The sequence below is a fragment of the Eschrichtius robustus genome, chromosome 15, assembly GCF_028021215.1.
Source record: "Eschrichtius robustus isolate mEscRob2 chromosome 15, mEscRob2.pri, whole genome shotgun sequence".
Lineage (NCBI taxonomy): Eukaryota > Metazoa > Chordata > Mammalia > Artiodactyla > Eschrichtiidae > Eschrichtius > Eschrichtius robustus.
The window spans coordinates 30128902-30155474 of NC_090838.1; the positions used below are offsets into that span (position 1 = coordinate 30128902).

Sequence of the window (26573 nt, forward strand, 5' to 3'; positions counted from 1 at the left end):
TCATTGCAGTGGCTTCTCTTGTTGTGGAGCATGGGCTCTAGGCGTGCAGGCTTCAGTAGTTGTGGTGCATGGGCTCAGTAGCTGTGGCTCATGGGCTCTGGAGTGCAGGCTCAGTAGTTGTGGCGCATGGGCTTAGTTGCTCCGCGGCATATGGGATCTTCCCAGACCAGGGATCGAACCCGTGTTCCCCACACTGGCAGGAGGATTCTTAACCACTGTGCCACCAGGGAAGTCCCTGAAGACATTCTTTAAATTTTTAGTTTCACTTGACTGCTGATGAACTGATCAAAGAAGGTACAGTGACAATCTGTAGTCTAGCTGTGCCTGGTCATCCAACTTTCAATATAGGGTCTTAGATGAAGCCAAAATCCTGAATGCTTATTATATAATACTTATTTCATATGTGAGAAAATTATCTTAAGATAAATACGATGAATACAAAGCATAAATTATCTATCATAGAAATATACTGTACCTGATCTTCTGCAATATGGATTCGGGCATAAGGAGAATCTAGTAAGGTGTGTAAGGCCTGTAGACAAGCTGTAACATGTTCAACAGGCTCCTCAGGTCTTGGGGAACAAAGGAACTGTATACTCACGCCTGCAATGTACAAAATAAACACACAGGTTTGTTAATATAAAACACTTTGTTGCTTTGACACCATTTTTTCCCCCACTTTCACCTACTTAATTTTGTTTACAGATTACTTTTAACATATATTTATTAATGCCTTAAAGTGAGTTCAAAATGATTGTCAAAATAAGCAGCCAAACTTAACACAGGTTGTAGCTCTGCAAGGAGGCTAATAATCACATTGGAAGGGGATGGGGGAGTTCCAAGGTCACCTTGATTAAGAAGTTATTTAAAGACATTTTAAAATAATACATTAAGAATAAATTTATGAAAATTATAAAATTAATTCTCATTAAATGAGTGACAAATTCTTAAGTGTTAAAAGAGCATCTAGGGCTTCCCTGATGGCGCAGTGGTTTAGAATCTGCCTGCTAATGCAGGGGACACGGGTTCGAGCCCTGGTCTGGGAAGATCCCACATGCCACGGAGCAACTAGGCCCGTGAGCCACAACTACTGAGCCTGCGCGTCTGGAGCCTGTGCTCCGCAACAAGAGAGGCCGCGATAGTGAAGAGGCCCGCGCACCGCGATGAAGAGTGGCCCCCACTTGCCGCAACTAGAGGAAGCCCTCGCACAGAAACGAAGACCCAACACAGCCAAAAATAAATATAATAAATAAATAAATAAATAAAAGATTACTATTAAAAAAAAAAAAAAAAAAAGAGCATCTATAGGGGCTTCCCTGGTGGCGCAGTGGTTGAGAATCCGCCTGCCAATGCAGGGGACACGGGTTCGCGCCCTGGTCTGGGAAGATTCCACATGCCACAGAGCAACTGGGCCCGTGAGCCACAACTACTGAGCCTGCGCGTCTGGAGCCTGTGCTCCGCAACGGGAGAGGCCGCTACAGTGAGAGGCCCACGCACCGCGATGAAGAGTGGCCCCCGCTCGCCGCAACTGGAGAAAGCCCTTGCACAGAAACGAAGACCCAACACAGCCAAAAATAAATAAATAAATAAATTTATTAAAAAAAAAAAAAAGAGCATCTATAAAGCAATCATAAATAAGAATCATTCAAATTTGCTTTAACTTTACATTTTATTATTTCCTTATGGGGCAATTTGTTAAGTGTCAAGTAAAAAGAAAAGCTGTTGAAAAAAAATAGTTTACTTTTTTCCCTTGAAAATTATTCAATATTGCTCTGTGAGTGAACATGACAGAGAATTTTTAAAGAGTAGTTTTTAATAATTAAATTTTTAAATAAAAAATTCAGTTAATTTCGAAACTGTGCTAAAAATCCTCTTTTTACTATCCCTTCTCTGAACTATAACAATTTTTTCCATAGCATTAAAATGAAAGATATGAAGGAGTTCAAAACATGCCACACCAAAATATACCTTCTTGGCTGAAGGCATTTGAGAAATAGCAGATGCAGGCAGGGCTCTCTGTCCTCCTTTCTACCTAAAAGCAGGTCATAAAATTTCTCATGAGAAAGGTGCCCTCTCTGTACCAGGGAGAAAACATTCTTACCACCAGAGACTGGGAGTCGATGTTGAAATAGACCTGTCCAAACAAAACTACTAAAATAAGCCTGATCTTCCATTATTTCCCCCATATATTTTCTCGTTACTGTCCCACAACTTACCACGCCTAGCCCAAACCCCTTTGTCTTGTCATACCCTCACAATTTATTCTTGTTTGTGTAAAACTGTATACAATCTTCTGGACCTAACGGCTTCTTCAGGTCTTCATTTTCCTTCTAAAGACTCCTGTGTACATGTAAAAATATTAAATAAATTTGTATGCTTTCCTCCTGTTAATGTGTCTTATGTCAGTTTTATTCTTAAGCCAGTCACAGATCTTAAGAGGGTAGAAAGAAGTTTTTTCTCCCCTACAGATACACATTTTCAGAAGTGATACATCTTGAAATACATTAACATGGCTCACCTACCTAAAATCAGATGCATTCTGTCTTTGTTAATTTCTGGCAAAGATTTAGAACTAGGCGTTGCTCCTGATGCTTGGTTTAAATTGATGGGTGTAGAACGTTTTTGTAAACCTGATATTGCTGCTGCTTCTGCTGACTCTGAACATGTAAATCCTGTGCTATTTAACCAAAGTGCCACTGCATGGAGAACTGGGGCCCAGGAATTCCGATAGTGAAGTCTAGCTGTATCAATAGTCTCAGGAGTATAAAATGCTCCACCTATAAAGCAATCAAAAACATTACTTCTATTATACTCATTTATGAACAACTACCTTAAAAAAAACCGTTACATACTATCTTAGTCCATTTGGGCTGGTATAAGAAAACACCACAAACTGGGTGGATTATAAACTACAGAAATTTATTTCTCATAGTTCTGGAGGCTGGAGGTCCGAGATCAGGGTGCCAGCATGGTCAGGTGAGGGCCCTCTTCCTGATTCATAGCCAGTGCCTTCTTGCTGTGTCCTCACAAGGTGGAAGGGGCCAGGGAGCTCTGTGGGTTCTCTTTTACAAAGGGACTACTTCCACTCCTAGGAGCTCCACCCTCATGACCTAAGCACCTCCCAAAGGTCTCACCTCCTAATTCCATTACAACAGGGATTAGGTTTCAACATATGAATTTTGAGGTGACACAAATATTCAGATCATAGCACATATAAAAGAGCAATTTGGCAAAGAGATTCTCGTACAGCGTTATCAAAACTAACGTCTTTCCTGCAGCTGCTGACCTGGAGTGCCTGTCACTTCCTCGCTGATGCTAGGGTTTCCAGCCTTTTCGCTGCAAATGCTGATGCCTGTGAATTCCCTCTACCTTTCCCTACCCGTGGTCCTCTTCCTCAGGCTTCCTCTTCACTGTTGCCAGGAACTCTTAAAACCCTCATCACCTTCCCTTTCTCTCATAGCCAGGGAACTCTGTCTCTTCTTTCTTTTTTACTCTTCTGCAAATTCTTCCCCTCCTCCTGCTTTCTCTATCAAACTGAGGACTGCCACATCTGTCCCTGCATACACACACTGACCAACACAGCAATATACTTCATCATGGTTATGCATAATGACTTGTTATGCACAGTTATTTAGAGTAACCTAGCTCGTACAGTTATTACTGTAACAGTGAGAACATTTTTGCTTGGGCTAACAAGTTTAATGCCATATATGAATTCACAAATTCAGTATGGAGAACATGCTCTAAATGAGAGAATGTCAAGTTTAAGTCCACAGAAATTTTACATGTTATTATTACTATTGTTGCTAGTCTCCACCAATTCCATTTTGTTTAATTACTACTTTGAACTCTATTAAAAGCAAAACTCTAAATGCAGTACTTACCATCTGGGGGTAGCTGACTAGCAAATTCAGCTGGTAAAGTTAAAAGCGCATAGTCTTTTAATGCTGCCAACCACAGGCGACTGAGTGTTGGCAGTTCAGGTTGTACGAGTGTTATTAAACTGTCTGGTGGTAGTTCATCTATGGTACTGTAATCATCATCATCATCATCAGTATTTTTAATTGCTCTTTTTGGTTTTGACTCTGCTTCTTTTTTAATATTCATGGCAACCACATATACCTAGTAAGATATACAGGAGGAGAAAATAACAAGGCATAATATTAAGAAATGACATATTCTAAGTTGTTATTATACAGCTGAATCATCGAAAGTGAGTACAGATACTAGAAAGTATACAACTTTGGGATTTCCGGATAACCTCAAAAGAATAATTCCACCTGCTTTGGAGGCAATCGTTTTTTTTAATAGAGCTGACTTCTGACTATTGCTCTCACAGCATATTCCTTGAGTAGGGTTCTCTGAATTTTTTCTGGCTTCTCTTGTTCTACTTTACAAAGCCCCCCCCTTTATATGTGGTTTTCTTTCTTTTTTTTTCTTTTTGCCATAGTGTATAACTTCCTGTTTGTTACCTTTGCTTTCATAGATTTATTAGACACAATTAGACAGCAGTCAAAGAAAAAAGCTGAGGGGGGGCGGGGGGAAGCGCACAGAAAGAATTTCCATAAATATCCTTCAAAACCCCTTCTTATATAGTCCTTAAGTGATATTTAGCAATCTAGTCCTTGCAACAGATGGCTGAGCCAAGAATAATATAATTTACTGGCCAAATATATTATCTGTATCTTTTCTCTCCACTTTATAAACCAAAAAGATGTATAATCACAACTTCCTAGAATATAATCTTAAAGATTCTTCTTTGCTGAAGTTATTTTTGTTTGTTTTCTTTTGTTTTTGTACATACATTTTGGCTTTGGCAACTGGCACGTAGCTGAATTACACATCAATGATAAAGCTAAAAAAAAAAAGGGTGGGGGGAGCAAGAGTAAGAAAGAAAACTGCACTAGATAAAAATCTTGAGAAAACTATTTCCCCCTACACAGTGTCATTTTCATTGTTTGTAAGACGAAGTCTATGCATGTGAACAGGGACACTGCAGCTTCTTGATGGCAGGGTCTTATCTTTATTCCTACAATGAACAGACAGTTATGGCATGGTAATTGACTAGATTAGACAACGATTACAGGAAACAATGAATCTTCATTTTTGAGAAGAAGCATTCCTTAAGGCTGTGATGGTCTATAACAGTTACAGTAGGTTAGTCATACTTAACACCTGACAATTTAGAAGCAGAAACCACCTAACTTTTGGAGTAGGGACTCTGAATCTCAAGTTATAAATGTATCACATTCATATTTTCTACTGGTTTTAAGCTCGCTTTCTTCCCCTAGGTTTATTATTATGCTGATTTTAAGAAAGTATCTCAATAAGCACTGTAAGTATACTCAGCCATTCACTCATCAAACCCTTCTTAGGTGCTTACTCTTGCCTTGCATTTGCTATTGCGCTAGGGCCTGAGGCAACAAAGACAAATAATACATGGTTTTCACCTTCCATGGACTCACCGACTGATACAATGAAAAGAGAGTGAGAAAACTGATGAGAGAAAGGGATGTTTTTTAAAATTTGTTTTAAATGACCTATCTTCCCACCTCACTACACGCAGTGACTACGTACGCTGCCTGGCACCTAACGGACACTCAGTGGTTTGAGAAATGAATGAATGAATCACAGGAAGCACCAAGGATGGAAGAATCTTAATGGACTATGAAAAGGTGAGACAGTGGATTCAAAGACAAAAGTTCACCTGTTCACAGGCAAAGATGGAAGGGGGAATTCCAGGCAGAGGGAATATAGAGCAAGAGCACAAGAGATAGAAACGAGCAAGGCGTGCTGAGGAAACTGCAAGTGTTTGGTATTAGACTGAGCACAGAATGTAAGGCAGAAGTAGCTGAAGACTGTTGGTAATGGGGAAGCGAAGGAGTCACTGCAGGATTTAAAGGTCAGTTGTATGTATTTTTCCTCGAATTTTAATTTAAAAAATTATACCACAAATCGTTTGAAAAATGAGTTTTTAAAATTACTCATAATTCTAATTTCCAGGTTTTCACACTCCAACTTTCTAAGTTGTAATTTTGTTGTACAGAGAATTTTGTATTTAATTTTATCTATTTATATATCATAAGGGTTTCCATATGAATACTAGCCTTCATAACTATTATTCTTAATGGCTGCAATGGACGACATTATACATTTAACAATTTTCCTGTAGTTGAACTTTTATATATTTTTTTATTTTTATTTTATTTATTTATTTATTTATTTTTTGAACTTTTATATTTTTTTCTGATTCTTTTTAGCCTTGGGAATCTTAGAAAGATGAGATATAGTTTTCAAAGACAAAGGTGTTCAGTCCTTCACATTATAAGTAAGGTTCCAACTAAACATTTTTGTAAATTTCTCTCTTTTTCATATTTTGGATATTTTTCCCTAGGATAAAGTTCCAGAAATGGAATTACTGGATTAGTGATTATAAATACTTCCATGGCTCTGAAGAGACACTGCCAAATGCTTTCTAAAAGGGTTCTATATTTTACATTGCTACTTGCAGTATGAGAATATATTTTTTAGACTCGTTTTTAAAAAAAAATTGGGTTTATTTTTCTTATGAGATATTACATACAAAATATAGAAGAATCAGTTACTTATGCTAAGTAAAATGAAGAAAATAAAACCAGACACAATCCTACTACCCAGATGTAATACTGTTAACATTCTAGCCATGTTGTACATACCTACTCAGTCTTTTAAAAACTATGTTTGTATATAATATTATACTCAATTTTCTATTCACTTAATACCATCATCTTTGGATCAAGAAATACATTTATTCATATATTGCCTTTTTTTTTTAGAATGATAAACAACATCGCAGCAAACATCCTCATAGCAGAATCTTTGTGTCTATCCTTGATATTCCTTACGATAAATTGGTCAACTAATGTGTACGATTTTAGAAAGTGCTTTGATAATACAGTTGACCCTTGAACCAATGTGGGTTTGAACTGTGCAGGTCCACTTATATATGGATTTTTTTCTATAGTAAACACTGCAGTACTACATGTCTAATAAACAGCTAAAAATATGGGACTGGAATGTAGGAGAGAGGTATTGCTAGAAAAGTAGAATTAGAATCTTTAATATACAAGTTAAAGCTACTGGGTATGGGTGTAGATGACACTACCCATAGAGTATGAAGAGTGAGAAAAGGGACAAGAAAAATGCCAATATTTAAAGAGCAGGCAGGCAAAGAGAAGCCAGCAAGTGATGCTGAGAATGAACAATGAAAAGAAAAGAGGAAAACCAAGGGAGTAGTGTCACGGAAGTCAAGGAAAACAAAGTTTCCAGAGGAGACAATATCAAATGTTATAGAGAGGCTAAGTAAGACAGGTTGAAAAGTGTCCAGTGATTTGGAGAATTATATTATTTGTAACTTTAGTGAAATAATTTCAATGGAGTGCTGAGAGTAAACCCAGATTGCAGGGGATTGACAAGTGGGTGACTAGTTGAGGACGTGAAGATACTGAAACTCGTTCAATGAACAGAGGTGTGAAGAGGAGAGCGAGTAGAAGAGGACGAGAAAGCAGAGGGAGATGCTGAGATACAGAAGTGTGGGTGACTGAGATACAGAGTGGGGGGTGACTGAGATACAGAGGCGGGGGTAAGTGAGATACAGAGGCAGGGTAAGTGAGATACAGAGGCGGGGTAAGTGAGATACAGAGGCGGGGTAAGTGAGATACAGAGGCGGGGTAAGTGAGATTCAGAGGCGGGGTAAGTGAGATACAGAAGCAGGGGTAAGTGAGATACAGAAGCGGGGGTAAGTGAGATACAGAAGCAGGGGTAAGTGAGATACAGAAGCAGGGGTAAGTGAGATACAGAGGCGGGGTGAGATACAGAGGCGGGGTAAGTGAGATACAGAGGCGGGGGTAAGTGAGATACAGAGGCGGGGGTAAGTGAGATACAGAGGCGGGGGTAAGTGAGATACAGAGGCGGGGGTAAGTGAGATACAGAGGCGGGGGTAAGTGAGATACAGAGGTGGGGGTAACTGAGATACAGAAGTGGGGTAAGTGAGATTCAGAGGCGGGGTAAGTGAGATTCAGAGGCGGGTAAGTGAGATTCAGAGGCGGGGTAAGTGAGATTCAGAGGCGGGGTAAGTGAGATACAGAGGCGGGGGTAAGTGAGATACAGAGGCGGGGGTAAGTGAGATACAGAGGCGGGGGTAAGTGAGATACAGAGGCGGGGGTAAGTGAGATACAGAGGCGGGGTAAGTGACATACAGAGCGGGGTAAGTGAGATTCAGAGGCAGGGTAAGTGAGATTCAGAGGCGGGTAAGTGAGATACAGAGGCAGGGTAAGTGAGATACAGAGGCGGCGGTAAGTGAGATACAGAGGCGGGGGTAAGTGAGATACAGAGGCGGGGGTAAGTGAGATACAGAGGTGGGGGTAACTGAGATACAGAAGCGGGGTAAGTGAGATACAGAGGCGGGGGTAAGTGAGATACAGAGGCGGGGGTAACTGACAGCACTTAGCTTGGAACAGTCCCCTCCTGAGACTTATGCTTACTAACATCTACTCTCATCCTCCAGGTCTCAGCTTAAGTATCGTTTTCTCCAAGCAGCCTCCTCTGAGACCTCAGACTATTTTAGGTGCCTCTGCTGTGTGTTCACCACAGTCTGGACTTCTCCTATAACAGTCATTATTTTTGTGGCACATACTCGTCTACTAGTTTGTTTTTCTCAGTAAACGTAGAACATCTGGCTTGTGCACCACTGTATTCTCAACTTCTAGCCTGGCACAGAGCCCATGTTTAGTAACACCGTTGAATGAATCAGAGAGTGGGAGGTAAGAGAATGAGAAAAGGTAATCCTAGGGTAGAGGAAAACTTTAAAGTAATAATAATTATTATATTAATAACAACAGGTAACATTCACTGTGCACATAAATAAGGTAGTTATTGAACAAAGTCATTATTACCTCATTTACTTCAAAATGTAATTCTGTGAAATGTGCATAATTATTATCCACACTTTAGGGCTGAGAAACGAGGTTTAGAGAAGCAGTTAAATAACTCACCCAAGGTCACATGGGTAAAAGGAGTTTTCAACTCGCATACATCTAAAGACTTGAAGGTAACAATCTGAGGAGCTGGAAAACTAACATCTTCAATTTTTTGAGTAAAAGGTAGAAGCAAAGATAGATCTTGAGTAGAGAAATCTACAATATATTGGGCCTTTGAGGAAAAGGACGAAGGAAAGGAAGCTAAGCAAGGAAAAGATTTACTAGACAACATTACAGGCTGAGGCTCGAAGTGCAAATTATTTAATTATAGAACCAAGTTACCCCCAAATAAGAAAAGCATCTCAAAAAAAAATGTGCATTAATAATTTAGTTATGTGAGGTTTTGATCTAATTTGTTAAAAGCAATTACTTATCTTCCATTCAGTGCCAGATACAATGCTTGGTCCTTTTACATACCTCACCTTAGAAGAAGATATTACTGCATTTCCATGTTATAATGAAAAAACTGAGTATCTGAGAGATCAAATCACTTGAACAAAGTCACAAAGATGGTGAATTATAGAGACAGAACTTGTTCTAGGGCCTCTGATTCAACATTTAATGCTTTTTATACTGAACTATGTCAGACTTCTTAGTAGGTGAATCAAGCACATTAATGCAAGTCAGCAGAGAACCAACTAACTGGCAAATGGTCTTATGATCATCCAACTACATACCTGTCTCTATGTTTGGGAAATTAATGAATGGGGCTGGAGAATTAAGAACAATTTTGGAAGCTATCTTTTTAAAAATAAAAATCATTCAATCATTTAGAATGTAATTTCTACAGACAAGAAAAGTAATGTAGGTTTTAGTTAAAAATTAGATATGTGAAAATTAACATAGAATTTCTGTGAATTTCAGAGTGAGAAAACAATCACATTATAGTATCTTTCCAACACTACTTCCACCTAAAACTATGGATTTGCATTAGTTTGAAAAAAAAACTAAAATTTTATCAATAAAAACAAACATTTTATCAATGCAAGTATTATTTTACTTCTCTAAGCCAAAAGATGACAGCAGAGTGAAAATAAAGGAACACTCAGGGATACTCTATGAAAACAACTTGATCTAAAAATCAGAGAGAAAAACTAATTTATATAATATCTTATTGCTCTACATTTTCCTTTTTTATTCCCCTTCTGTGACAAAAAAAATCCACAAAAACCCAGAGGTCCTTTATCTAAACTATATCATCTGGATGTTGCATGCCTTGAGCCAGCAATTGTCTGCTGGGTGGTCACAGGCTGCTGACACCATGGAAATAGGTAAGTGAGATACTGGGTTGGCAGAGGAAGGAATAAAGAGCTACTTGAAGTACCTGAGTGCAGACAGATAAGTATTTGAAAACAACTGGCAGAAGAGATTTAGAAAAGTGAATTTAAAACAATATCATTATTTTTAAAAAGTGGCTATGGGAATAAAAGAGGTAAAAACAGCTATAAAAAAACAAAACATACAAACAACAACCAAAAAACCCTACAGCCTCAGTATCAATGGGTGGCGGCAAGTCTCCTGAAATTTAATCAAATAAGATTCTTGGCGTAAATTTTTTCTATTTTTTTTCTATTTGTAGGTTTTCCCTGCCTTATTTTTCCATAGCAAGAAGAGCCCTTCTTCAACACAGATGTTTTTAAAACAGATTAAAAATATAATTTTCAAAGGTTCAATAAGAGTTCTTTTGAGACATAAATGTATATGCATTTCAGTGAGAAAGAGCAAATAGCAGATTTTTAAAAAAGCACCCTATACCACAGGTCAGTTTTAAACAAAAATCAAACAAAAATTTTTTTACCTACAGGAGTAGGGGAACATTTTCTCATGGATGGAGAAATGGTTAAAAACAATAGGCCATGGTTACCTCTGCCCATGCTTTGAGAACAGCCAGTTTTTCCATGGTTGTGGCACTCTCACGGTACAGTTGGCTGGAAGATCCTTTTCCGGCCTGAACTTTGTCCAGTGAAGAAACAAGCAGATTGTGTACACGACGGAGATCATTGAGATCACTGACAACTCCACTTCCGATCCATGTACTACATACCTAGCCAAAGGAAAAAAAACTTTTATTTTTATAGTAAAAAGTTAACATTAGGGACTTCCCTGGTGGCGCAGTGGTTAAGAATCCGCCTGCCAACGCAGGGCACATGGGTTCGAGCCCTGGTCTGGGAAGATCCCACATGCCACGGAGCAACTAAGCCCATGTACCACAACTACTGACCCTGCGCTCTAGAGCCTGAGAGCCACAACTACTGAGCTCGTGTGCCACAACTACTGAAGCCCATGCACCTAGAGCCCGTGCTCCGCAACAAAGAGAATTCACCGCAATGAGAGGCCCGCGTACCGCACAACAAAGAGTAGCCCCCGCTCGCCGCAACTAGAGAAAGCCTGTGCACAGCAACGAAGACCCAACGCAGCCAAAAAAATAAAATAAATTAGTTAATTGAAAAAAAAAAGTTAACATTAAACATATAAAAGAATGGAGTAAGTATGATTATTTTCCTAGGGGGAAGAAACAAAAACAAAACCAAGGAACAAAACAAAACAAAAAAACCTCAATGCTATACTTTAATATTATTTTTTTAATAAAAATTCAACAGCAAGTATGGAACTTATTGTACTCCTATGTAGAAAACAAAACAATATTTACTTAACATGTTTCCACTATCTAATTTCCCAAAAATTTTAACAGAAAAAAATTTCCACCCAAATCAGTTTGGTTATGAACAATTCTTCAATTCAACAACATTTCTGTTTACTATAGGCCAAAAGGTTATTCTGAGTGCTATAGAGGAGTTAAAAAAAAAAAAGTAAAGGGAAAAAATCTAGTCCCTGTCCTCAAGTAAGTAAACTCAGATTAAATGAACACATGAGAATATTTTACGACTGTCATATTGCACTTAAAAAGAGAGAAAGAAGAGATTAATTCTAGCAGGAGAAATGGGAAGGTTTAGATTATCAGGAAGTTTTATGTGTATAGATACAGGGGAGTTTCATGGAGGAAGAGACAAGATTAGGAAAGTTAACTGGGATCAGATTACAGTACAATTTAAATTCCATGTGAACTGAATTCAGACTTGTTCTGTAGGCAATCATGAGTTTCTCAGGCTTCTGAGCAGGGGAATATTATTAGAATTGTGCTTTAGGAAAACTGCTCCAATACTAAGTATAGGAAAGCATGTGTTCAGACAGTAAGCACTGTGTTCAGTCACATGACTATTATAATACCGCGGAACAGAGATGATACGGATCAAACTGAGAATCAAATGAAAAGAGAGAGGTATCTGAGAAAGTCTTGGAAGTAGAAATCACAGGATTTGGAAACCAGTTACATATTTTTAGGGGGTGAAGGCACGGACATGCAAACAGTATGAGGCGATAATCAAAGACTACCAAATTTTGACTGTCAAAGTTTCTAACCTGGATGAATGCAAGGAAGGTGACACCACTGTTTAAGAGAGATAACATAAGAACAAAGGGAAGTGTCGTGGAGATGAGAAGTTAGAGGAGCATGATTTTGACTGTGAACTTTGTGACATGCTGTGTTCAAAGTACCAGCAAGAGACATGTGGAAAGATATTCAGTGGGCAGATGGAAACCTGGGTCTGGATTTCAGGAGCAAAGACAGAGGTAACTAAGTCGATCTAGGAATTCTCCACACAAAGACGATCACTAAACCGATGGTCCTAGGTAACTTTCTTCAAGGACTGAGGTATTAAAAAAAAAAAGCCTTAAGGACAGAACACAGGGAAAATAAACTTCAGGGACAAGTCGAATAAGAAATTGAAAAGAAAACACCAGAAAAGCAATAGGACAACCAGGCAAGTGTGGTGATACTGGAACCAAAGGAAGAATGCCAAGAAGGAAGGGGCTGGGCTTCCCTGGTTGTGCAGTGGTTAGGAATCCGCCTGCCAATGCAGGGGACACGGGTTCAAGCCCTGGTCCAGGAAGATCCCACATGCTGCGGAGCAACCAAGCCCGTGAGCCACAACTACTGAGCCTGTGCTCTAGAGCCCACGAGCCACAACTACTGAAGTCTGCGTGCCTAGAGCCCGTGCTCTGCAACAAGAGAAGCCACCACAATGAGAGGACCTCGCACCACAGCGAAGAGTGGCCCCCGCTTGCCACAGCTAGAGAAAGCCTGTGCGCAGCAACTAAGATCCAACGCAGCCAAAAATAAATAAATAAATAAATTTATAAAAAAAAAAAAAAAAAAGGAAGGGGCTGTCTGATAGTGCCAACCTTTTTTTTTAATTGAATGAAAGATTCTTTAAATTCTATTGTGTTTTATAATCTTCACACACATGATTTCATATAATCCCATAATAACCATTTTCCCCCCCATCCCTACATTGCCCCACTCCCCCTTTCCTCTCCCCACTGGTAACCACTAGTTTGTTCTCTGTATCTCTTTCTTTTTTGTTATATTCACTAATTTGTTGTATTCTTTTTTTAGATTCCACATATATGTGATAACATACAGTATTTGTCTTTCTCTGACTTATTTCACTTAGCATAATGCCTTCCAAGTCCATCTATGTTGCTGCAAAATTCTGTTCTTTTTTATGGTTGAATAGTATTCCATTGTGTATATATACCACATCCTCTTTATCCATTCATCTGTTGATGGACACTTAGGTTGCTTCCATATCTTGGCAACTGTAAAAAATGCTGCTAGGAACATTGAGGTGCATGTATCTTTTCAAATTAGTATTTTGGTTTTTCTCGGATACATACCCAGGAGTGGAATTACTGGGTCATATGGTAGCTCTATTTTTAGTTTTTTGAGAAACCTCCATACTGTTTTCCACAGTGGCTGCAACAACCTACATTCTTACCAACAGTGTGTGAGGATTCCCTTTTCTCTACATCTTCGCCATTTGCTATTTATGTTTTTTTTTTTTATTTAACATAATCATTCTGACTGGTGTGAGGTGATAGCTAATGGTGGTTTTGATTTGCATTTCCCTGATGATTAGTGATGGTGAGCATTTTTTCATGTGCCTGTTAGCCATCTGCATTTCCGCTTTGGAAAAATGTCTAGTCAGTTCTTCTGCCCAGTTTTTAATCTGGTTGTTTGTTTTGATGTTGAGTTGTATGAGCTGTTTATATATGTTGGAATATTAACCCCTTATTGGTCATATCATTTGCAAATATCTTCTACCATTCAGTAGGTTGTCTACTATTTGTTTTGTGTGTGGCAGCTTTAAGTTATTAGTTTTTAAAATCAGTACTTTTTCATGGAAAAAACCTGATCCAAAATCTGTCATTTCCAAATTCATTCTACGAGGCCAGCATTACCCTGATACCAAAACCAGACAAAGATACCACAAAAAAAGAAAATTACAGGCCAATATCACTGATGAATGTAGATGCAAAAATTCTCAACAAAATATTAGCAAACCAAATCCAACAACATATTAAAAGGATCATACACCATGATCAAGTGGGATTTATCCCAGGGATACAAGAATTCTTCAATATCTGCAAATCAATCAGTGTGTACACCACATTAACAAACTGAAGAATAAAAACCATATGATCATCTCAATAGATGCAGAAAAAGCTTTTGATTAAGTTCAACATCCATTTATGATAAAAACTCTCCAGAAAGTGGGCACAGAGGGAACATATGTCAACATAATAAGGGTCATATATGACAAACACACAGCTGCCATCATACTCAATGGTATAAACCTGAAAGCATTTCCTCTAAGATTAAGAACAAGACAAGGATGTCTACTCTCGCCACTTTTATTCAACATAGTTTTGGAAGTCCTAGCCACAACAATCAGAGAAAAAAAAGAAATAAAAGAATTCCAAATTGGAAAGGAAGAAGTAAAATTATCACTGTTTGCAGATGACATGATACTATACATAGAAAATCCTAAAGATGCTATCAGAAAACTACTAGAGCTCATCAATGAATTCAGTAAAGCTGCAGGATACAAAATTAATACATAGAAATCTGTTGCACTTCTATACACTAACAATGAACTATCAGAAAGAGAAATTGAAAAAACAATCCCATTGACCATTGCATCAAAAAGAATAAAATACCTAGGAATAAACCTACCTAAGGAGGTAAAAGACATGTACTCAGAAAACTATAAGATGCTGATGAAAGAAATTGAAGATGACACAAACATATGGAAAGATATACTGTGTTCCTGGTTTGGAAGAATTAATATTGTTATAATGACCATATGACCGAAGGCAATCTAGATTCAACGCAATCCCTATCAAACTACCCATGGCATTTTTCACAGAACTAGAACAAATAATTTTAAAATTTGTATGGAAACACAAAAGTCCCTGAACAGCAAAACAATCTTGAGAAAGAAGAACAGAGCTGGAAGAATCATGCTCCCTGACTTCACACTATACTGCAAAGCTACAGTCATCAAAACAGTATAGTACTCGCACAAAAACATACACAGAGATCAATGGAACAGAACAGAACAGAGAGCCTAGAAATAAGCCCCCACACTTATGGTCAATTAATCAATGACAAAGGTGGCAAGAATATACAATGCAGAAAAGACAGTCTCTTCAATAAGTGGTGCTGGGAAAACTGGACGGCTACATGTAAAAGAATGAAACCAGAACATTCTCTAACACCGTACACAAAAATAAACTCAAAATGGATTAAAGACCTAAATGTAAGACCTGTTACTATAAAACTCCTAGAGCAAAATATAGGCAGAATACTCTAAATTGCAGCAATATTTTTTTTGGATCTGTCTCCTAAAGCAAAGGAAATAAAACAAAAATAAACAAATGGGGCCAGTTAAACTTAAAAGCTTGCATAGCAAAGGAAACTGTCAACAAAACGAAAAGACAACCTACTGAATGGGAGAAGATATTTGATAGTACCAACTTTACTCAACAGTTACAAGTCCTCACTTTCTTACCTGAAATCCTGAGGCTAAGACGTGTTGCACAATTCACAACATTTTCGTAAAAGGTAATAAGGTAGATGAACTTAATTAAGGGATGAAGCAAGATGTGTAGCCAGCACCCCATAATTAACACATGGATATTTCCGTAATGAAATGTAGTACGAATCACACTAAAAGAAATCAATCAGGGATTTCCCTGGTGGCGCAGTGGTTTAAGAGTCCACCTGCCAATGCAGGGGACATGGGTTTGAGCCCTGGTCCAGGAAGATCTCACATGCCACGGAGCAACTAAGCCCGTGTGCCACAACTACTGAGCCTGCGCTCTAGAGCCTGTGAGTCACAACTACTGAGCCTGTGTGCCACAACTACTGAAGCCCACGTGCCTAGAGCCTGTGCTCCGCGACAAACAGAAGCCACCGCAATGAGAAGCCCATGCACCGCAACGAAGAGTAGCCCCTGCTCGCCGCAACTAGAGAAAGCCCACACGCAGCAACAAAGGCCCAACCCAGCCAAAAATAAATAAATAAATTTATTTTTTAAAAAAAGAAATCAATCATTACTATCGTCTCACTCAGCTTCATGGCAGGGCCAGGTGAGTACAGTCAGTTCAGGCTTTGTTACCAAATAAATTATGAAAAAGCTTTCGGTTTTCAGAGCATTTGGATATTGAATCATGGTTAATGGATTGTGTTCCTATATTTGAAACTTCTAAAAAGTTGAGAATAAATATATGTGTAAACTATTTCATCCTCTTATAATCTTATTCTCAAAGAATTCAAAACTAAATTAAATAAAATTCAATAAGGACATTTAAAAACTGCTTGTTACCAATACTGATGGCAAAAAAAAAAAATGCCAGCCACAACAATGCTGAAATTATAATGAAATTTAAAGCGAAAAGAGATTAAATATGAGTGCGAAAATAAAGAGTTGGTATTCCTAAGGAAAATAATAACATTTTGGAGATATTTGAAAATATTTCTGTGAATTCTGGTAGAAATATAACTGAAAGTTGGGGGAAACTGTCAAAATCGAGAATTTGGTGCTAAGTTTGCTTTGCAAAAACCCAAGCACTTTCTCCACTTTAAAGAACATGAAAGCAGAAACTGCAGATACTGCATTATAGGTTTGGTTTATGAAGAAAGACAAAGCAAAACTGAATCAGCAAAATCATACTTAGAGAAAAGACTCTAGCCTTATATCAAAAGAGTGGTGAATGAATGTACACTTACAAATTTTAGACTGAAATAAAATATCTAAAGTATGTATTATGTTTATGATTACAACCCTGCTTTAAATGATTTATTAACCTACTGACTACTGTCCCCAACTGTCCTCAATTGAAAACATTTGAGGGTTTTCCTATAATATCTAAGAATTACTTGATTTTCAGGTTCAACATGATGTTTACTCTAGTAAACAATCTGGGATGCCATGTTTCAAGATCTGCCCAACTCCTTCGGTAACCTTAAAGAAAGAAACTTGCAACCCAATGCTCCAGCTATTTCAAAACCAGGTTTCCTCCCAGAAACAGAAGGACAGGAGGTCAAAAATTTAAGCCTGCCACTAGAAAAGAAGAAACTTCAGAAAGCAGGTAGGGCCACATAAGAAATAAGAAGTGTTTTTTTTTTTTTTAAGATTTTTTTGATGTGTAACATTTTTAAAGTCTTTATTGAATTTGTTACAATGTTGCTTCTGTTTTATGTTTTCACTTTTTGGCTGCAAGCCACGTGGGATCTTAGCTTCCTGACCAGGGATTGAACCTGCACTGCATTGGAAGACAAAGTCTTAACCACTGGACCGCCAGGGAAGTCCAAGAAATAAGAAGTTTAAGGCAAATTCAGTAACAGGAAATTTTCATACTACTCATTCACAAGATGAAATTCTAATAGCTTTTGCCTTTCTGATGATCAGGAGCTTTATAGGATGTTTTGTCTGCTTAAATATTATGATCTGAAACACTACCATAATACATTTATTTATATGTGACTGTGATTTCTGATGTTTGTGTGCCAGTATCCCAATCTAAATGACTTACCTACTCTAACTCCAAGGTTTGTACCATGATCAACAGACTTCTGTCTTAAACAAGGCTTCCTCTTCTCTCTCTGGCCTGCTGTTGGTGGGAGGAGTTCATTTCTCTGAAGGCCACCATTAAGATAGCAGGCTTCAGAAAAATAAATTCTAACAGAAGGAGGAGGCAACTCATTGAGCCACAGAGTGATCAAAGTCAGAATTTCAAACCTATCATTGCAAACAGCAGAACATTCTCTGCATAGAGGACACATGTAGCTTGACTATGAATTCTAAGCAATAAAGATGGACTACAGCCCTGTACTCCGGAAAACTGAGAAGGATGGAGTTGCTTCTCTTCTATCCTTAGGTTAGCAGACAAAGAATTGGATTTTCTGAAAGATTAGAGCTTAATGCACAAATCCTTTTTCAGGACAGAGCATGAAAAAGATGAACTTATTAAAGGTGTAGGAACATAGGTGCTTTTGTAACTCTCTTCAGAAAAAATAATATGAGAATAATCCCCTGGAATCAATTTTGCAATAAAACTTCGATATTGTGAAATTGTCTTTAGGATAATTTAATACACAGAAACTTGTAGAATTTTCACAACCTGTGGTCAAAAACCCTTTTATTACCTATTTATTATTACTATATATTCTTTAATGATTGTAGATTTTGAGATTTTACTTTTATTCTAGTCCCTCTTATGACTTTGCATCTCCATTGACTACTGGACAATGTAAGAGCTATGTACTCCAAAGTATGTCCTCAGCTACAGCAAAAAAAAAAAAGATGTGATTAACAGTTAGTACTTCATCATTTCATACAGAATAAAAAAGGAAACTGTCACTGTTGTATTTCTGAGATAAAAATAAATACTATTTGATTTTTCTCTCTTGGAAGTGAAATTCTAAGATATCTATAAATTTATAGAAGATAACTATAGAAAATTCTATTTTTCTTCTTACCTGGCAAGCTTTTGCTATTATGTCTGATGGAGTATCTTGTGAAAAGGCTGGTCTTAGAGCAGCTCCCACCTAGAAAAATGAATACAAGCATTTTATTTTTAAAGATACGTAGCAAACCTCGTGTCTTTGGAGATGAAAACACACAAAACACATCTTTGTTCCTTTCCTTTTTCTCTCTCTTTTTGGTGACAATAAACTCAATTATACCATGCTTCCTCTGCTTTCCAGGAGATTATCATTATCAAATCTGTAGGATCCTATACCAAATAGGCATTAATCTTATTTCTTTTTCATTTATTTTTAATAGTAAATAGGATTTTCTGAAAAAGCCACATGTTTCCAGAGATAACAGAAAACTGCTATTTTTTTCTGTCTATATTCCTGAACATATTTCTAACGGTATTTACTTCATGGGTGAATCTCATATAACTGAGACTAAAGGCTCAATTTCTTTAAATAACTGAGTAGTACTAAAAATTCACATAGTCACTAAAAGACCTTAAAAATCATTTCACCTCAAAGAGATGCTTTAAAAGAAGGTTGCTCAAGAAATACTAATGTACTGTTGTCATAGTAATAAGTGAAGAAATATGAGCTTTAGTTTTCTTATCCAAGTACTAACCAGGCCCAGCCTGCTTAGGGCTTTAGTTTTAATAAGCCAGTATCAGTCACAGATTCTTAGATATATTAGATTAATATGTAGGAGCTGATTAAGGAATTGAATATAGTCAACTCCTAATTTGAGATTTCTTCCATTACACTAGGTAAAGATACATGATTTAGATAATTTACTTTTAAGTGGTTTATGAAAAAAAAAAAAGTGAGAAAGAGTGAGAGAGTGTGTGTGTATGTGTGTTGAGTGTAGAGAGAAAGAGAAAAAAATCAATGTTAAAGGAAATGAGGCAAAATTCTCAATTGGCAAATATGAATGAAGGATGAAGGGTATAAAACAGGCTTTTTTGTACTATTCTTGCAATTATTTCTGTAGGTTTGAAATTATTTCTAAATAGAAAGATTGAAAAAAAAAGACCTTCATTCTGATAGGTTGGGTATTTGGGAGTAAATAATTAAATACAGGTTTTCTACAGCCGTTTGGCCTGGAAAGTATAATTTCTTTACCTATACTTATGATGGAAAAAAATGGACTATACATTATCCACACTTTTTAATTTTGTGTATGTTTGAACATAGATTTTAGATGAAGTATGATGTGTCTAGAGCCAAGATTTTGGTATAATCACAGTGAAAAAAAAAAGTTTGTTCTTTTCTTACTAACATAAATTTTTTTCGCCTTCACATAATCCATTACTAGGATTACATCTATTGTGCCTCTTTTGAAGAACATATATATAGGCATAAATTTCAGGAGAAACAAGTATATCTCTGTTTAGAATATAATAAAAAAAATCTTTTGACAGTATACAATTCTTTCAGTAATATTTTTCACTATTATTAAAAGTTAATTTATCCTTCAGCGTACAAGAGGCAATTGCTTTTCTTTCTTTTCTTTTTTAAATTAATTTATTTATTTTTGGCTGTGTTGGGTCTTAGTTGCGACACACGGGATCTTAGTTGCGACACAAGGGATCTTAGTTGCGGCATGAGGGATCTTTCGTTGTGGCGTGCAGGCTTCTCTGTGGTGCGCAGGCTCCAGAGCACGTGGGCTCAGTAGTTTGTGGCACATGGGCTCTCTACTTGAGGCACATGAGCTCAGTAGTTGTGGTGCGTAGGCTTGCTTGCCCTGCAGCATGTGGGAATCTCAGTTCCCCAACCAGGGATCGAACCCGCGTCCCCTGCATTGGAAGGCAGATTCTTTACCACTGGACCACCAGGGAAGTCCCAAGGCATTTAAGTCTTGGCATATAAAATAACAGCAGTAAATCCACAACACTCTTTAAATGTTCCTTTTATCTTTTAAACGGCATGGCTAAATATCTAAACATAAGACTGGAAAGCCAGGCTGGAACATCTATTCTAGTTTTATCACTAATACTACATCATGACTTAAAAATAGCGACAAGTTTTATACAATTGTTTCTTCAACTGTGAATTGATTCAAACTGTGTAAGAGGCAATGGGAGTAAAGATATGCATTCTACATGAATAAATAGGTTACAGGTCCAAATACATTTCTCCAGGGGATCTTCACTTCTTTAATCTTCGCTTTTCAAAAGATCAGTTTTACTTCTGAAACAAACAAAATGTCTCACATTGGCTTGATACTGCTCCAGAATCACATGACCTGGAAATTCTGGCTCAGGCACAGATGCAAACTTCTTGATAATGTCTTCAAGTGCTTGGAGCCCAGCCATCCGCAGCTGGTTACTATGATCGGTTGCAGCCATGAATGCCATGCGAATCAGGTCAGAAAGATGAAGTACCAGGAGGTCATCTAAAAATAAAAATAGAAGGCAAAAAGGAAAACATTTCCAAAATTAAGTGTAATCACATAAAAATATGGAATGAAATAAACTTCTTTAAAAAAGCATTTATGATCCACATATTTCACCATGTTTAAAATAACAAAGATACACTTTCAAGAAAGTTTCCATATCATAATCTCTCAAGAATATTGGTAAACCTTTACACAATAACACCGACGACATTGTAAACTGACATCTGAAGCAAAATTATTGATTATCATAATTTTCCCCAAAAGAGTTTGTAATTTTTTTTTGTCAGCGGGGGTTGGCAAATTTTTTCTGTAAAGAAACAGATAGTAAATATTTTTGGCTTTGCTGGCCATATAATTTCTAACATAACTACTCAACTCTGCTGTTGTAGTATGTACACAGACCATATGTACACAAATGGTTACACTGTACTCCAATAAAACTATTTATAAAAACAGACTGCAGGTTGGATTTGGACTGCAAGCTGTAGTTTACCAACCTCTACTGTGGAAAAGATTTTTGTAAGTATAAGATGTAGAAAAGGGAAGCCTTTTTCCTTTTAGCCTTAGAGTAAAGGCTGCCCTAGAGCAGTCCTATCAAAGCTTAAAAGCAAGGCAATTGTTCCCAGAATGAAACTGCTATTGCTTCTCCACACAGTCTCTACCTACACCCTCTCTCAAATCAAGACCTCTATCTTTTTCCCAAATCCAAGGTGATGAACTCCTAACGTGGGGGAGAGGGAAGGGGCACTGGGCAGAAACTCCAAAATGGGGAGAGAATTAGGGGATTGATAGAGGTTTATTGCATTCTGGGATCTTCTGGCCCACAGAACTATAAGTTAATAAACTTCTGTTATTTTAAGCCACTAAGTTTGCAGTCATTTATTATAGCAACAATAGAAAACTAATACATCCAGCCTCTTCTACCTGGAAAACCCTCTCTCTGCCTCTAAAACCCAGCTTCAAAATGATCCCTTCTGTGAGGTCTTCCCTGGCACTTCAGGAAATGAGTAGCAGTTTTTTATGTTCCCAAAGTACTCTATCTTTCCACTATTGGGATATATGATTATTTTTGAGCGATAACTTTGTCTCTTTGTCTTCTAGACTAGAAATTCTTCAAGAGCAAGGACTATGTTTTTTTCTTCTTTGGATCCCCAATGGGAAGTAAAGAACAAGATTCGGTAAATATCTGATGAATAATGACATGATTAAAGACACCCTGTTCACAACATATTGTGCTTTGCTAGTACCCTATATTCAGATTCCAATTTTATATATAGTGTAATACTGTTTTACTTTTTGTTTTTTAGTCCATTTGTGAGTTTTACTGCTTCTTATACACAACAAAGTAAACTGAAAGGCATTTTTAACATATAGACTTCAATACAGATAACATATACGATGTGTCTTCAGATATTAAAAAAATGACACGATGATGAAGAGACAACAAAGCATAAGATAAGACAGTCTGTTACTCTACCACCTCTCTCAGCTTCTCTGGGTTTCTTCATTTGTAAGTGAAGATACTGGCCTGATGATCTCTTTGTAAATTCCCTATAATATCTGATCCAGGGGACACACGGTATAAAAGCTTACAAATGATCAAAAAGTAAAAGGTTTCAGTAATAAACAGTTTTCACCTTTTCAAAAATACCTAATAGCAGTTCTGAAATCTGAGAGTTTGAAATCTGCCATGGCATTCATGAATTCTGACATTCTCCAAGGCTGGGGATTGCAAAACTCACTTTATTTATTCACCTTAAACTTTTGCTAAAAGTAGGATAAGGTACCAAGGAAACATAAGTTACTGCCATCATTATGCTTAGGGCAAATGATTAAGATAAATATATCTTAAGATAGATAGGTATATAACTTTGGACCGCTTTCCTCAACTTATCTTCCCAATAGGGATCAGAAGTTGGACAGTATGTAGAGAGGACAGAAAACAAAGGTAAAAGGCAAGAAAACGTACAATAAATGAAAGGCACAGTCTAAAGCATGTTACAAAGCAGTAAAATATTTCAAACCTATAAAAATATTCTGGGGAAAAGAAGTACTGATTTTTAATTTACTTGTAGGGTTTCGCAGTTTAGCAGAACGTGCCATAGCAAGATCAAAGTGAGCCTGGTCTGCATTCTCACACAAATTGATGATTCGACACAGGCAATCAGCAGCAAATACTCGAGTGGCCCAGCGAGGTGCCACAAAGGGCTTTGATTTATCTTCTTCTCCTAGTGTGGTAAACATGGTATCATCATCCATCTCATCTTTCTTTTCAAATTCTTCATCTTTTCCACTACTTAAGGGGGTTGCAGTACTCATATCTGTAACAAAAATAAAAGCATATTATAACAACCTTACATATAGCAAAAATGATGCTTTAGAAGTAGTACTATTTGAAGATATCTAATTTAAAACCAGTAGAAAACAGTAGAATTGGCAAGGTTTTTCTTTTAAACAATCAATAAAAAGCCAAGGAGGGGGAGTGGGAGGTACAAACTATTTGGTGTAAGACAGACTCAAGGATGTATTATACAACATGGGGAATAGAGCCAATAATTTTGTAATAACTGTGAATGGAAAGTAATCTTTAAAAATTATATAAAAATTTACAATAAATAAAAAATTTAAAAAGATAGCAGCCATCAGTTTTCAACTTGAAATTCAATAATATTGTTTTGTGTTCATTGTATGTACTTTCACAATGACTACTTTTATGAAAGCTATGATGGTTGTTCTGTTTATGGTAGCCATATAAAGTTTCTCCTTAAAATAAATATATTTAATTTAAAAAATAAATACAAATAGAAATTAAAAAACCAGGGAAAGAATAACATAAAAATATTTTATATATTTCACTAGTTTTACATCTTATGTCAAATGACAGAGTAGCCTGGGATTTTTATATATGAAAATTAGTTTGAACTTAGTCATCTGTCAAAAAATAACCAAAGTTCATTAGTTTGTAATATAATTTAAGCTTCAACATTTTACAGGGATTTATAGATTAAAAATTATTAGTATTTTAAAATGTAAGCTCTATGTATCTGTAATGTAATATATGTATCTAAATATATCTATATATGGTATATATCTATAGATATATATCAAAATTAAATAATTTTAATTATCTTAAGAATATATTTTATATATTAAATACATACCACTAGAAGCTGCTAGGACATCTTTACAAAGCATTAGCCAATGGGAAAGTTTTTCTACAGCCAGTGATGACAGCATATGTCCCAAAGTATCATGAATATCAGAACATAATTTTCTATCTGTCTCCCGGTCTAGCATTCCAAAAAGAAGTCCCTCGAGACCAGTTTCTGTTATATTAACACCCTGGTGCCGGCAATGGACATCACTTCGAGAACTAACTCCAGGTGCAAAAGGACTGACATCTGAAAAACAATTTTTACAAATGAACTTGTATAGGATTTTATCGTATACTACAGGTAACAATTATGTTAAAGACCATGATTTACATGTAAATTCACAATAACAACAAAACCAGCTAGCTATATACACAATTTAACTATGGTCTCCAATTTGCCTATCTTTAGAATTAGAATTTTATCTGACAATAAAGGTAAAAACCCTGATCTTTAAGACTGATTATTCTGCGGTATTTTAAACAAATCTCCAGGGAATGTTCATTAAATATATATTTGATTTTAACAACAAAAAGTGTGGGAAAGAGACATATTTTTAAATAGATTTAATAGTCTGAAAAAATTATTGCTATATATGTTGGATGAACGAATTGAAACTTATTTAGTCTTCTAGTTCAGATTTTACAAATCTATAAAGCTAGAACACAAATTATATATAGATTATATCCTACAAGTTTATTTAAAAATTGGGAAAATCCTGCCCAATCAAAAGTTGTTATGAAATAGTAAATTTCTTGCTTTATCTGAAAATCTTTTTATTCTTATAAACAGTAAGAGTAGAACAACTGGCAGCCTTTAAGAATGAATACTATTAGGCTCCCCAAAGTCCAAAGCCCTCTGAACCTTGAAGAGAGTGATAAAGAGGGATGAGCGCTGAAAAGTGGCTTTTTAAAATTCAGTCACTCCAAAGACAGAATAAGGGGAGGTTTGCAGAAAATAGCCACAGTGAGGGGAATTCAAAGACAGTAGGAAAGGGAAGGTTCCAAGGAGGGAACATTATGGACAGATTAGGCACAGAGGCCTATTTTTCACTTAGCAGTATATAGTGAATATTTTCCACGACGTGAATTTTCATGGCTACATAGCAAACCATTGAGTTAGGAGTACATTAACTGATTAACCATTGAGGATGAATTCCTCAAAAAGGAATTGCTAGGTCAAAGGGTAAGCACAGTTTGAAAACTTTGAGGATATACTGACAAAAAAATCCTCCAGAAAAGTTGTATGACTTTACATTTCTATCAGCAGTATAAGAAATTTATCTTTTATTCATATCTCCCCCAACACTGGTTAAAATCATTATTTTATTATCGGTCAGTTTTATAGAAGAAAAATGTTATCTTATGATTGTATTAACTTGCAACTATTTAATCACTAGAGGTTAAAGGTATTTCATATGTTGATATTTCTCCTTTGATAAAACACCTCTTTTGTGTGCTCTCATGATTTTTACAGATGCATAAAAGAGTTACCATAGCAGGTCCGAGACTACCCTATTAAGCCCTGATATTACGGGAACTGGGTTTCAGGAGGGTTCCCATCATTTTCTGATAAAAGTGGCTTACTGTGCCTAAATAATCTGCACCAACAATATAGTTTATGTTGAACATCTGCTTTCCTTCTGAGAGTCTGAACTTTTGGTATATGCTAGGCAGACCATGCCTGTTTGGCCAGTCCCCAATAAAAATCTTGGGCATTGAGTGTCTAGCAAGATTCGCTAGCAGACAACATTTCACACGTGTTTTCACAACTCCTTGCTGTGTAACTGCATGGGGAGTGGACTCTTGGAAGCTTGTGCCTGGTTTGCTCTAGACTTCACTCCATTTATCCTCTCCCTTTGCTGATTTTGCCTTGTATCCTTTTGCTGTAATAAATCACAGCCATAAGCGTGACTATATGCTGAGTCCTAGCAAATCATCAAACCTGGGGGTGGTCTTAGGCCCCCTGGCACACTAATTTGTAAAAGCTTTAAAAATATTAAAATATAAATGCGCACATTTTAATACAATAAGCATATTTTGAAACTATCTTTCCCTCTCTTAGTTTGTCTCTTTCAATTTTGATTATGGTGACTGACATCTAGAAGTTTTGAACTTTTACAT

The 26573-nt window shown here is 36.8% G+C and overlaps 1 protein-coding gene across 2 annotated transcripts in view; it reads right to left on the reverse strand.

Annotated features, from left to right (window-relative positions):
- The window catches only part of HEATR5B (HEAT repeat containing 5B), an 89245-nt gene that overhangs the window by 13373 nt on the left and 49299 nt on the right, over positions 1-26573 (reverse strand). For both annotated transcript variants that reach the window (XM_068564526.1, XM_068564527.1), the window contains exons 23-30: positions 24460-24699; positions 23368-23619; positions 21114-21295; positions 18904-18972; positions 10882-11061; positions 3885-4122; positions 2523-2777; positions 476-603 (exon numbers count right to left, since the gene is read on the reverse strand). In XM_068564526.1, the coding sequence (XP_068420627.1) occupies positions 476-603; positions 2523-2777; positions 3885-4122; positions 10882-11061; positions 18904-18972; positions 21114-21295; positions 23368-23619; positions 24460-24699 (1544 nt within the window). The remainder of the gene's footprint in view (positions 1-475; positions 604-2522; positions 2778-3884; positions 4123-10881; positions 11062-18903; positions 18973-21113; positions 21296-23367; positions 23620-24459; positions 24700-26573) is intronic.